Genomic DNA, 14583 nt, shown 5'->3' with positions numbered 1-14583 from the left:
GTAAAACCCAAATGTGAAAGTAATAAAGGGATATTTGCAGACACTGTCTAACCTGAACAGCTCCCTCTATTCCAAGGCACAGAGGGGGAGGTAGTCCAGCTTATCAAACATCTGAGAGGTTGAGTTTGAATCACTGGAAAGAGGGACGGATTTGCTTCCAAATAAATAAGTACAGTAAATAAAAATCAAGGAAGAAGATATGGAAAAAAGAAAAGAGAAGATGCTGATGCATATAATTTTCAGTAACTTCTTTTTCAATGGAGGAAGCTTAAGCTGAGTTTGTACAATTTGTAGGGCAGAGCTGTAGTATTCTTCTGTTGGTGTTACATCCATTTTTTCTCTTCTAAATATTGTGCACTATTTATATAAAGAAGGGATTGAGAACATTATCTGGAATTAAGGCTATTGCATGAATGAGTCTTTATCATTTAGATATGAGGAACAATACCTTCTGACTAGATTTATATTCTTTCAGTTTACTCTAGCACACATGAGAGATTGTTAAGATTCAGTCCATGAGACAACGATGCAACAAAATCCATCCTATATAGAAGTAGTTCTTTCTGTATACGAGACATTGAAGTTTCTAGGGAGACCTACAGACTCTCTATATCAATAAAGATATAACAATAATGCAGATAATGCCATTGACTTTGTTTAGAAAAAATAAGGCATCTTTCCTGGAGTATTCCTTATTTTAGAAGGCCTGAGGAAGGATAGATAGCAAATAACCTCAGTTTTCTAACACTGACTGAGATATTGGAAACATTTCTACAGAAAAGACAGGTCTAGGGTGCCTGATTTTCATCAGCACTACTAAAACTTGTCTAGGACTTGAGGTGTGCAAACAAAGCATTATGTGAAAATATTGATGCTGTATGTTGAGGAAATGAATGAGAGTAGATGACATGCTATGATTTGCAGTCAGAAAGAACACTGGAAGCGTTTACAGGACGGTTGGACGGGGCTTTGAACAGCTTGAACTAGCCCAGAACTGGAGGATTTGACTAGATCCATTCTGTGATTCTGTGGTAATGTCACAGGATAAAGCGGTGCCTTCACCATGTAACTCCTAGATATTTATGTGCTGCAAAGGCAGAACTCAATCCTGGAGTATCTGTACTTGTTGTCAATATTAGCATTATAGCTATGCATTGCAATATATCCAGTTGTGAAATAGCAATACAGAGTGCTGGTATGTTTACCCAAAGATAGTCTTTATCCTGGGGAATTTACAGCCTAACAGGGATGAGACAACAAACCCACAGAGGAATGCAAGATAGCAGAGAACTTCAGCTTTCAATTGTACAGAATCTCAGTGCAGTCAGTACATCTGCTAGCAGGTCTAAGGCAACATTTCTGCTGGGACCTCAGCAGAGAGCATACTGGAATAAGTGATGCAAACATAATTTAATGTAATTTGTCCATCATTTAAATCTCAACCTAGAGTACAGCTGAAAACGTATACCATAACTCCTTCCTTGCACTAATTTTTCTACATCACTTGATCCAGAGAAGTATCAGGAACCAAATAAAAGATACCAGAAATGAAGTTCAAAACTATGGGTAAACTAAATCCATTAGAATTACATCCACCTCTGTGCAGAACAGCAGGTATGGGTCAAAGTCTCAGAGCTTTCCAAGTTCAGCTTGTTCACAGTCATTATGTGCAGCACTGACAGAACTTGAGCTCAGCCTAGAAATGTTAACAGCTACAGTACCTAGACAACCATTTCATTTCTGTTGAAATTTCTAATGAAAACATACGTAAGTGCTGGAAAGCATCCTTTTGTTTTATCTGTATCATATTTGAGCAAAAATGGTACCAGATTTGGCTACAACTCCTGAAAAGCTTACTGTGGTCTTTTTTGCAGTCCTTTCAAAATCAGTGTCCTTCAACCTTTCTCTTTCTTAAACCTGCAAACATAAGAAATGCTATTAATAATTGATACTTTATGCTTTTTCTGTGTGACCAGGATGGAAGTCAGGACATTCTTCTGGTAGGATCCAAACAGAAATTTCCATACTGTCTCTTCAGTGAGGAGACAGAAGCAGAGGGGAAAAGTCAGTATTTAGATTAATGAAAATATCACATAGAGAGGCAAAAGTAGTTGGGATTCTGTTCTGGTATTCATCATGTCTGCCGTTTTATCTTTGCACAGTCCTGAAATATGGTTCACAATAAAACTAATGGGCACTTGACATACATTAACTTGTGAAAATCCGAGGCTGTTCCAAGCACAGTTCTTGTTGCCTAAAACTGGAGTTTCATAAAAAGTAGCCTTAGTCATGTTATTTTCATGTTTTCAAGAGGAAATTCTGATAAGAACTGAACCGTGTCAGAGTTTGTCTTTCTTCTCATTCTCTTTGAGGAGGAAGATCTGAAGTCATAAGATCTGAAGCTTTAAAAAGGCGGAATTATTTTGCCACACACTTTCTGAACACTGGAAAAGTTCTCAAAATCTTAAATAAAATCTTAAGAGCATGTATGAATGCTAATATAGGAGTGTCTGAGACGGAATTAATTCCAGTTAAGTAGTGAGGGAGGAAAAACCTACTGTATGGGAACTGCTGAGTCACGGCCTGAACCTCTGATTGATCACCTGAGGTGAGCCTTGAGTCAGCCAGAGGAGCTCAGGTGAAGGCAATTCACCTGTGCTGCCGGAAGGGGTGGAGCCAGGCTCCAGCCCTCCTGGACCTATTTAAGAGCTGGCTACCAGAGGGGAAGGATCTCTTCTGGAGATCACCTCTCTTGGTGTCTTCTGGTGAGCTCAACCCAAGGGTAAGCTCTTCCACTTATTCTCTTTTTGTTATCGTTGTCTGCTTTGCCTTACTCTCTTGATTATATTGCGATTATAGCATCTTGATATCTATTGATTATACACAATTATATTGTGATTATAACATCTTGGTTGTACACCTACCATCCATTCTAAAATTTTCATAAAGAAATCAGGCAAGATGAAAATCTTTTGAAGGAAAGATGCAAGGGAAGCAAAAAAATGAAAGCAAGCTATTCCCCTACACCTATTAAAGGCATTAAACTGACTAAAACCAGTTCTCTGTTGGGTGACATAAACTGCTTGATGTGAATGGCTGGAAAGATACTGACAGAAAACAAAACTGAATTATTCTACCGTTGTTTTAAATGATAGCTGTAGGTGCTGACGGTCTCAAGCGACTTTTCTTAAAAAAAAAAAAAAAGTTATTTCAGTAATAAAATTTACTGATATGGCTTCCAATATAATGCATTTACTGCCTGCAGTTGAAAGGAAACTTACTTGGCTTCATTCATTTTAATGATCCTACTGTTAGCCAATTCTTCAAATGGGTCAGAGCAAGGAGTTACAGCCTTCTGAAAACAAAGTACTTGTTTGGGCTTAAAAGGGAGGCGAACAGTACAAGGATCTCTCATACACTCTAATTTTCAACATGACAGTATGAGCTGTAAATGTGCAATTTTCTCCAGATGTCCCTTGATTCAATACATGAATGGGGAAGTACCTCAGAATTGTGTTTAGAGCAGCAAGGCACCAATTTAAGTGTAGAAAGAAACAAGAAAACCCAAACCATTCCTGGTACTTGAGCATCCATTTCTAGCCAGAAGGCACATGTCAAAAAAGAGCAGTTACCCAGACAGTTTAATCCAATGTAATAGTAAACTAGGGGAACATCAGTAATAACTAGTGAGAGCTTTTTGCTCATCACCAGTAAGTACAGTAGAACAGCTGCTCATACATACAGAAGAGGGCTCTGAAAATGAATCCTTATTAGTCATTTATGGAGACAAACCTGTTGCAGGGTGGTATTAGAGGGGGAAAAAAAAGAAAGAAAGAAAGAAAATGCAGTACGTAACTTAAACTTGGTGCAAAGATTTATTTCTAATCACCAATAAATCATAAAATGAAGAATCATCTCTAAACCCCCCACCAGCCTAGATAGTAAGATGTGAAGGTGCTGCTGCCTAAGATAAAGAAAAGGCAAAAGTGAGGCTAAGCCTGATAGCTGTGAATATACTTATGCTTTTCCATCAAAGCAGTATCACAACTTTACTAGTCCATCAACAATAACACTTAGCTCTGAAGAAATCTGAAGCAATTTTATTAGCTACCATTCCTGCAAAACAATTTGAGGATATTTAAGCATATGAGGTCAGGATTACTCTGCTATGTGCAGGGTAATTGGAATTCAGTTTCTTCCTTTCTGGAAAGAAGAGAAAAAAATGAAAGCATGACACATAGTCACTAAAATGTTGAGGAAGACCCTGTTTATAAGTGTATTCACCTTTCAATCTCTACTTTTGTCTTGCAACATTTTTTTTCTATAGCGGTTTTTCTTTAATTCTTCAGCAGATACTATATAGAGAAAGGCTGAGACTCCAATGGCTGTGTCATATTCATCTGAACATGAGAAGCAGATGCCTGTTGTAATGTTTACTCCACATGTGAATGTGTGCTAGACAACTTATCATTGGAATGTTGAAGCTGAAGGATCTCATGAACCTTCATCTGCAGACCAGGCACATGACGTGTGCTACAAACAGCAATCACCTAAGTAAAATCTTATTAGGACAAGACAGGATATCATCTACTGCTAGACTTAAAAAACAGTCCTTTTTTTTGTTTGTTGTACAGGCCCAGTTGGTTGCATATTGTAGCAGGGGGCCAGTGCTGGGCAGAAGAGTCAGTCCTGCAGGGCATGGCACATTTTCAGCTTTATTTCCAGACTTCACTTGAACGTGGCTGTTCACTCAGAGCTTAGCTGTGGTCTCAGTTCACTCTGTTGAGTAGTCCCAGATGTGCCCTTTGTCTCTGCAGAAGGATCTTCTGATTCCCTAGTGGTTATGGGAAAGAATTCAGTAAGTTCCAATAGAGACTGAGTGGAGCCTATTGTCAGTATATTTTGCAAAGGTCAATTGCTACTTACAACATTTAGTATGAGAAGCCTACAGATTTATTTTTTTAATAATCACTGTTTATTAATTCAAAATGGTAATTTATTTATCCTATGGAAGAGCTGAATCAATCAAAATCAAGCAGGTGTTAATTAAAACACTATATGATCACTATGAAGGCCTAACCCCCCTAAGACAGTTGCCAAATTCTACATATATGGAAACCTGTAATACACAAAACAATGCATAGGCTTTATTTTTTTTCATCAGTCCATACTGAAGTCTGACCGTTTTAGCGTGCATAATGATTACAAGAGTTGTTGATCTCAGCCTTGGTAGGGAAGATTATTTGACAAAGTTTCCTCTTCTGCTGATAAGAGGTTCAATAGAGAAAGAATATCATCTGGTCTGTCATATCGAACACCACTACCAACAGTGGCATGGAACTATAGAAAAGAATGTTGATTGCCAGGGGATTAGGTGCTACTACTAGAAGTTGCAGGGTGTAGCAGTACTTACACAAGAGCAGAAAACACAGAAGCGAGCAAGCCAGCAAGCAGAAGGAACACTGACACACTTAGAATTGACGTAATGACGATCATGCTTCCACTCCTTCGACCAGGCCAAATATCAATTTTCATGGGAAGTTTAGCTAGAAAACCATGGAAAGAATGTTCCTAGGAATCATTTTTTTCACTACGTACAACCTTACTAAATGGGGGAAAGGAGGTGATTTAGGAGAGGAAAGCTGATGTCTAAGTGATTTATGGTGAAGAAGCTTTAGATTCAGTGTCAGCATTTTGAAGCTATAAACTTGACAAGTATCTGTACTACCTAGAAATTTTGGCAACGCCCGATTACATGAACAGCCATCAAGTCTGCAATCACATGCACAAACTTTATCAAAGCTTTAAAGTACACAAAAGAAGCAGATCATTATCTCGTATTTGCTACTCCAGAACTGAAAGGCTGACAGAATTATGAAAGCTGTAGAAAAATGCTAGACATTGCTCATTAGGAAACCAGTAATGTCCTAAGGCAAACAAGGCTACTTCAGAAGACCTGAGCAAAACTACAGACTTACCTTTTCTGGTTTTGATTGGATCAGACCAAAGAGTTTGGTCTTTCATGATACCTTCAGTGTTATCAACCAACACATATTTAAACCTGTGGAGCACAGAGCATTAAATTAGGTATTTCAAATGTTGAGCTTCCTTTTGTAGATTAGCTACTCAGACTCCCGTTTTCGGTTGAAGCATTACGCAGAAGCAGTGAAAGATAACTATTTTCAGAGACCTTATAAGGAACAAATAGTATTAATAGAAGAAGCGTTCTGTGCTATGACATGTAGAGTTTGCACTCCATTTTTATGAGCCTTGGCAGGTATTAGCTTTCCAAAACTAGTTTTTCCCAGTTTGCTATTCCCTTATGAAAAGCCTCACTATTTAGAGCAGCAAGTGGTTTTGATTTCTATATGGAAGTCAAACATTTTGTCCAACAATAGAAACCTTTGGCACTTTCTCTGATAGGAAAAGCATTGAAAAAGCAGGCCAACAACACATTTGGCAAAGGAATTCAGTTTCCATTCTACAATAGTTTGAGTCTTAATGTCTGGAGACAGAGGAGGGTAGACAGTTTTCTCAAAAGATCCCATAGTATTTTGTTTCAGAAGCAAAAGTTTCTACAGAAGATACAGCTTCATATGGCTGCCATCTTTACTACAGCTTTTAAATAGTGGGTAACAGCAAAACCCAGAATGTTGGGTAATAGCAGTGAGTGTGCCCATGCCCCCCAGATGGTTCGCTTCAACAGACAGCAGGGGCTGGACAAGCCTGCAAGCTGCCTGGCCCTTACTGTGACGTCTCCAATTACCCTGAGACCTTCCTGGAGCAGGAGGTTGCAGAAAACTTTGGCTTCCCACAATTCCGTCAAAACAAATGAAGCAGGGCCAAACTCATGTCTGCTATTTGGCAGACCCATCTAGCACAAAATACATGGCGAATATTCTCAACTTCATTCTTCACACTTCTTCCATCAGTTGCTGGTCAGATACTGCCCCTAAATCATCTGCTCCAATTTAAGTATAGATCCAGAAGTTCACACGTGAGTTTTCCTATTGACCCATGAATTTAACCCAATAGAGCTCACGTTTGCAAGAACACCATAGGGCACGATCTGCAGAGTGCTAGACCAAAGTCAAGCCTTCTTTATAACTGTCATTGCAATACTGCATTTCAGCCTCCAGTTAGGTACTGATAATTCACATCATACTATCATAAGGGAACTCTAGAAAGTAGATTTTCATTCTTAAATGAGTTTTAAGAGCAGCAATCACCTTGTAAGAAATAAGAGTTATACCTGTATGTTGTGTCTGGTGCAAGAGGTGGATTGCAGATGTCTAAGAAGTTTGGGTCATACAAACAAGTCCCATCATCCCCAACTCTGAAGAGGTATTGTTTCAGGACGTCAGAAACTTTGTTGATGTCTCCCGCATCAGCAAGCTTGGGGGGTGACACACAGTTGGGTACATCGAATGAGGCAGCCTTGTAAGGTCCAAGATTTCCCCCAAGTGTTTGCTGGAATGTGCTGTCAAGTGGCTTGCTGTTGCTGTCAGTCACCACAGAGCTTGTTGTGCTTGCTGCAGGAGAGGTGGTTTTAACAAGGCTATTAGAACTAGTGCAGCCTTTTCCCTTTATCTTGTATTAAGTTGACAATTGCTCTTCTACCCCAAAATACCTGAAGCCAAATACCTGCTAACAGTCTGTGTGGTGATCCCACTGCTTACTCCACATCTGTTGTCAAAGCTATTTACATTTGTTCCTTAGAAACCAGGAAGCATATACAATGTATCTCAGGCAATATTTTTCATTAGAACCCTCCCACATTTCTTCTTTGTTCTCATTTCCTCTTTTCAAGAATTTGACAGACTATGGTGGCAAAGACTGTTCTTCACCCCTACCCCATGTGGCTCCAAAAAGCATCCAGAAGTTCTGCCGCTTCTGATTTGATATTATTGCCAAGGCAGTTTCTATAGAGCCACAATTCTGTCTCATGGAACAGAAACCCTGAGACCTCAGTCATACAATAGCACCTTCCAGAACAGCACAATATGCAGACCAGTGTGTAGGAAATGCATGAGCAGATGCAGCATCTGCATTCCTGACCAGCCAGGCATGCTAATGCTTCCAGATGACATGACAGAAAGTCTGAAAGTCTTCATGGCTTCAAGCCAAGTATACATCTGCACCCAACTCTACAGCATCCTTTAAAAAGTTCAGTTCCAACTCTCACATTTTTCCTATTGCAAAGCCAAAGCACAAGTGTCAAGAGATGCTCCCAAGCTCTGCAACTGAGAGTTAATTTAATCTGAGAGCTCCTTCCAGTTGTTCAGTGCTGTCAGCGCTGAGGGACTGCCAGTTTTTCTGCAGCTGCAGTATACTGGGAACTACTTAAGTTCACAAGCATTCTGCTGTGCTCCTGGAGCAGAGTTCTTGCAACTGTTTGGCCATGAGAAGTTTTTAGGTATGATACAATGCAAAATTAAGTTTGTTTTGAAAGACAAGGGTTCAAAATCTGACTGCAGAGACGGTGCTCAAGTTATTTGAACAGCGTCAAGAACATGGAAGTGAAGACTAGCCATGACATGAGTTACTGGGGCTGTCTTCCCTAAATCTGAATAATTACACCTAGGTCTTCCTGCTCTCCCAGTGTCCTCTTTCAGTAACTCTCAGCATGGCTGTGGTGAGCTATTCTCCAAGCAGTTTTTTTGTTTGCTTTTTCAATTTGTTAGGTAGATCAAGTCTGATAGTGTCATCAGCCAGAGTAGACCAAAAGGTTACATTAGTTCTTCAGAAATTTACTAGGCACTCAGTTTTGTTGTGTACTGATGCATTTCATTGCCAGCAGAGCTGAACATAAGGTGTTTAGAAAATCAAACTATCTAAAATTTCACCTCTCCCTGCTCGAAAGTGCAACCAAGAGTGAGAGAATGTGCTTTTCTGCAGACCATAAAAAAATCCAAACAAAATTCCTTCCGCTTCTGCCAAGAAACAAGTCTGCATCTGCCTGTTTTAAAAGCAGCGGAAGAGGTTTTTCTTTATGAAACCTCTTCTGTAGAGATTCACCCATCTCTAGAGAGCTTTTCCCACAGAATCTATAGGAGACAGGGTGGCTGATGTCTTTTCTAACACAAAATGTCAGATCCAGATGCATATTTGCAGTTATAACTGCTTTCAGGTCATTGTAGCTTTTTATAGTCACATAATGTACTTGCAATTTGTTTTAGACGTGCAAAGAGGTGTACTTCATTACTGGGAATCATCTCAAAAGGCAGCACACTCATAATTGCGCTGGTAGCTGTATCAGGCAGTGTATTTGGTTAAAGTTTCAACTAGTCCAAGGCAATGAAGAAAACTCTTTCCAGTTTTTCCAGAAGAGCATCACTCAGCAGTGCACGCTTTAGCCTCTTTGAGCTGTTGACCTGTTCTTCCCTCCCACCCCACAAGAACTCTCCTCAAAAAAGGAAGATGCAGATGGCGTTCGGGGGCAACAGTATGTTATAAAGTCATTCATTCCTGTCAGCTTAAGGAGCATCTCTAGCTGGCAGTCTGTACAGTCGGTCAGAACAGCAGGAAACAGTGAAGGAAGCTCTTGGTCATGGCCAGCAATGATTCATTGCCAAGCAATTATGAAATTAATTTCACGAATGAACCCATGTGCCGAGCATCTTTGCTCATAAGATGAGTGTAACTTGTCTTAGTTACAAATAAACTGGGTCTATGCAACCTTAACTATAAAACAAACAGCACAGGTTACCCATCTTCTCTCAGCATATTTACTTAGGGGATTTGGGGTTTTTATTCAAGGCATTCACGTTCAGAGAAAGTATCAGATTTTGATCCGGTTGGGTTCATTAACAAGATCAGGGCAAACTGTTTATAACCGATAGTGCTGTTCCACACCTACAGAGAGTCAGCTTACACACCTTTTATCAGTACCATGGAATTCCTATAGCTATTTTATAGTAAGACCTTAGTAAAAAAAACTGAGACCAGAGGCCAAGCTTACATGTAACTTACAGCTACCTCTTTTTCTGTTTTCTTCTGCTGATTCTTGCTCCCATCAAATTCTGAAGAATAGCATGCAATGGCCATATAATGTAGTTATTTTCTAGAGATGAAATAATGCTTGATACTTACCTGAACTTTTCATTACATACAAGTAGATGGCATAAGATTTGTTTGGATGTAGTGAGCTATCGAACGTACAGAAAGGTTTCTCTAGAGCAATTGTAGTGAGAGTGGGATTGTTTATTGCAAGCTGAGGGGCTGCAAGCCGAGGTTTCATGCTCTGATCTGGAAAGGAAAGTTGCCAAAATAATATTGGAAAATCTTTTTCAGCACAGGTCCCAGGAAAGAGCTTGAAGAAAAAGAAAAAAGAAAAAAAAAAATCACACACACACACCAAAAAACAAAACCAATCTCCAGTAACTCCACCCAAACAGAAAAATGATGAGATACAAAGAGAGGATCAAGAGAAAAGATCAGAGATAAGTATCACTTACCTGCACAAAGCTGTCCCAGGCAGCAGAGGACTAACACAACCCAATGGCTGACCATGCCTGAGCTCTCCTGAACACCTGCCACAAAAAGAAAAATAACACTAGTAAGTAGCCCCTACTAAAGATCTCCTATATCCACTCCCTTCCACAAGCTTCTCCATCCTTAGCACCTCCCTCCATGCTTATCACCCTCCTTCTCAGCTAGTGCCAATCACCTCAGCTCTTACAAGCTTCAGCTGAGGTAGAGTGCTGTATGATTTTTACCTGGTGGTGGGCAGCAGCTTAGCTCTCAGCAGTGCCATGGGCAGAGAGGGTTTTTTCCATGTATGTAGTTGTTAGGTGTTTTACTTTTTTTTTTTACCTTTCTCTGCCTAAAAGCTTTTGAAATCTCTTGTGTAGGGAAATTCTGGGATTGAACATCAAAACCTTCCATTCAACGTACATCATAGATAATTCTGATTCAGAATTTTAAATATGGGCAACCATAACTGAGAGGTCATAGAATAATAGAATAGCTTGGATTGGAAGGGACCTTAAAGATCATGTAGTTCCAACTGCCTCTGTCATGGACAGGGTTGCCAGCCACTAGGTCACAGTTGCCTTTTGAATTGTGTTTCCTGGGTTATATCTTGAAAAACAGAAGTTTTCTGATTCTAATTCTTCTTAACCTTAGTAAATTTCAAGACAGCAACATAAATAACAAGCCACTGGGAAAGCTGAACTTGTACTGAATTGTTCATCTGAGAGTACACCTGAGAGTATTGAAATTGAGGATGGTCTATTACATAAGAGTTCAGATTACAAAGCTAATAACCACCTGCTTAAAGTAGACAGCAGGGAAAAATATCTGCAAGATTTTACAGAATATTTGGAATTAGTTTGAAGCCACTGAACCAACTCCAGATTTACAGTAATATGGCTACTGGTAGATTAGCAAACCCATCTCCTTCATGGATCTGTCATGGGACCCTGACATTCATTTGAATTATATAATCAAATAATTATAATGTAATTTCCTCTCCATATGTGTCTCATTTTGTTTCAAATTCTGCACGTCAGCATATGTTTGGTTTGACTTTTTTTGTCACACTACTTTTGAGAGAGAATTTTGAATACTGGAGTTATCCCAGATTTGCACTGCTTTAGAGCAGTGTTTAGAGCAGTGTTTTGGTATTCCTTTACATTTCACAGTGCACTCCAAGCCATTGCTGGCATAAACAGGTATGGCAGATTAAAAATACTCACATAAATCAGAAAAAAACTTACCCTTCTGTCTTTTATTACTAGGAATCTGACTTTTAAAACTTGAGCTTTTTATTTGTTGCACAAAATTGGTACTCAACTGCTTGAGTGTTTTTATTCCTTAAAACATTATCAGTGATGTCCAAAACCTTTAAGGCTTCTAGCCACAAAGCAACAGCACAGCTTAAAAAACAACTAGGTCTTAAAAAACATTCTAGGTCATAAAATCATTACTTTCTCCAAACAGTGATTCCTGTGGAATCAGATTATGAGTTCTTTAGATAGGTAACTTCAGCTCAGCAGTCTTCTTACTATTTTCTTTTTATGACAGAAAATACACATATTATTTGCCTAATTTAAACAAAGCAAATAAACCATCAGGACCTATTGGATGTCAGAGAGAAAGAAACAGTCTATTTTGTAACATACAAGATACTTACACGTTACAGAATACTCTTCCATGCTTTGCATGAAAGTTCTTCTCCCTCATCCTCTTTCTGTGGTGGTCAGAACAGATGGACAACAGGAAGAATAACAGTTTTAAAGAGCAACAAGTTAAGGCCCAGAATCACAACATAAATTTTGGTTGAAAGGTAACAATTATTATTACTTTTTTAGATTTGCAGCCACCAAGCAATAAATCCACCACTCAGACAAAGCTCTACATGACTTTCTTGGAATTTTGCCTGGATGAAGGCTGTAGTACAGCACTCTATGGGATATGATTGTACAAGCTGTGACTCATGTGATTAATTTTACAACTGTCCGAAGTATGCCAAAAGAGTTGCTCATCACAGAAACGTTAATCAACTTCTTAAGTGGTTACAGGATGACAATTTAATCCATTATTTCTCATGAGAATATTTTCTTAAGCTGTTGTGACTTAGCCTGAGTACCAGGCCATCTCACACTCTGATAGAAATTACTAGACACACAAAAGGGGGGATGACACTGCCTGTGTTCCGAGATTTTAAAATTGTTGAGTTGACTCCACTGTGAATAGAATCTCAAACAGAAATAAGAAAATAACATGACAATAAGCTCTCTCAGCTCCATCTGTGTTGACAGATGTGTCCTAAATTAGGACCAGATTTCATCCTTGCTTACACTCATGTAAATCCTTATTGACTCCTCTGAAGTCGGGAGAACTGGTCTGGATTTACAGCATGTTACCATGAACTTAATTGCAGTGTAACTGTAGTGTCCCCTAAAGCAAGCAGATGAGATCAGTGTAAACTTCTGTGCCTTTGTTTAAGTAACTATGCTGGTCTTCTTCTGTGTTACCTTGTGGTTAATTCTGGACTAATCCATAGAAGCCCTTAAAGTCGATTTGGATCAATGGCTCTGTGAGAGTAAAATTTATCTGTAACCATCCCTGCCTTTTCAGGGCTGTATGAAGCCCATAATGAGCTGGGGATGATAGGACCCCAAAGGCCATGAGGTGTATAGAATCTTCCAGGATATGTAGTTGAAGCCTTCTTTATATCTTTCAGCTGTGTGCAGGGTGGAGTTAACCCCCACTTTCTGCTCTGTTCCATCTCTCTGGTTCACTACGTAGCCTGAAATTTGTGTCCTGCTTGTAAGCACAACTCCTTGTAGAGAATGTGACATGTTTAATAAAGAGATTAAAAAACATGAAGGTGACATCAGTCAGTTCAGAAATAATCCAGTGAAGAGGGTGGAACAATATATAAGACACAGAATCCATTTTAAAGTGCTTTGAGCATCATCACTGATTGTCTGAGAAGCTATTATAAGCTTGCAATTTCCTGCAGATATCTTGGTGGATATAGATCGTGAGGAATGAGCTGAAAGAGGAGAGTAGTAATGCCTCTGTGAATTAATTAAAAAAATAAAAAATAAAATTCAATGAATAGAAAAGATGTGGAAGAGAATTTGGAGATCATTAAGAACACTGATAAACTGATGATCAAGGTTTGGGAGAGTGGTGGAGAACGGACAGATAGAAATGGGCAAGTATGGAGATGTAACATTGTGAAAAATCCTGAAAGTGAGGACAAGATGGCATATGAAATGATGGAAATGTTTCTCCTTCTGCCAGTAGCCCTACTTGAGGTGGCCCGGTGGGATCTGTAACTGCCTCTGGTGCTCAGTCATGTTTTATCAGCCTTGCAGAGGGTACCTGCAAGGAGAGCTGCTGTTGTGCTGCTATGATGGTAAAGGCATTTGACCTTTTGAGAGCTGCACTGCAACCAAAAAGTCTGTTGTGAGCTGTTACTAAGCTGCTACTATAGACTTCAGAAGTGGTTGTTCTCGTGGCCAGTGTTAATAATATAATAATAGCATCTAGAAATCCAGGCTATTCTGGCAATGAAAACTCCCAGTTATTGGCAAATATTTTGCAGTCACTGCCACAACATATTTATAACATAGGGCTATAGATAAAAGTTAGAAATTTCCCATTTATCCAGGGATAAAACTGCCCACTGAAGCAGGAGGTGAAATGCCTTCTATGACGTTTCTCTCTCAAAGTCATCCCAGAATACTTGGAGAGTAGATTCACATCTCAAGATCTGCTGCACAGAGGCCACTTGGATGCCTGGCACCTTTGTGCAGTTCTGCAATTTCTTTGATACATCTTTGGCTCCTTAGGAGAGTATTTATGTGCTTTGTGGCTGCCACAAGGGGCACTCACTTCAGATCTTTAAATCTGCATGCTTATCAACGTGGCTTCAGGATTCATTTTGGGAGGCTCTCTTCTTCCTTTCCTGATAAAGTCCTTTCGTGTTTAAATATTATGGGCCTCAGGATGATCTCTGAAATGTTAAAAAGGGACCGAAGTGATGTAGATAAGCTCCATCCTACAGTTGCTCTACACAGGAACAGAGAACTACCTGCTGAGTTAGGATCTCACCTGTGCACAGAT

At 39.4% G+C, this 14583-nt stretch overlaps 1 protein-coding gene across 1 annotated transcript; it reads right to left on the bottom strand.

The window, feature by feature from the left end:
• Nucleotides 1-4746: 4746 nt before the first annotated feature.
• On the bottom strand, nucleotides 4747-10512 carry UPK3A (uroplakin 3A). The gene is made up of 6 exons (XM_042890521.1): nucleotides 10458-10512; nucleotides 10093-10248; nucleotides 7253-7532; nucleotides 5979-6061; nucleotides 5414-5546; nucleotides 4747-4834 (listed from the first exon to the last, which is right to left on the bottom strand). The coding sequence occupies exons 1-6, from the start codon at nucleotides 10510-10512 to the stop codon at nucleotides 4747-4749; spliced, it is 795 nt and encodes a 264-aa protein (XP_042746455.1).
• Between the last annotated feature and the right edge of the window lie 4071 nt (nucleotides 10513-14583).

This window comes from Lagopus leucura, unplaced genomic scaffold (genome assembly GCF_019238085.1).
Source record: "Lagopus leucura isolate 7727_CA_CO unplaced genomic scaffold, USGS_WTPT01 Super-Scaffold_100159, whole genome shotgun sequence".
Lineage (NCBI taxonomy): Eukaryota > Metazoa > Chordata > Aves > Galliformes > Phasianidae > Lagopus > Lagopus leucura.
This window is presented reverse-complemented; position numbering and strand designations above follow the sequence as displayed.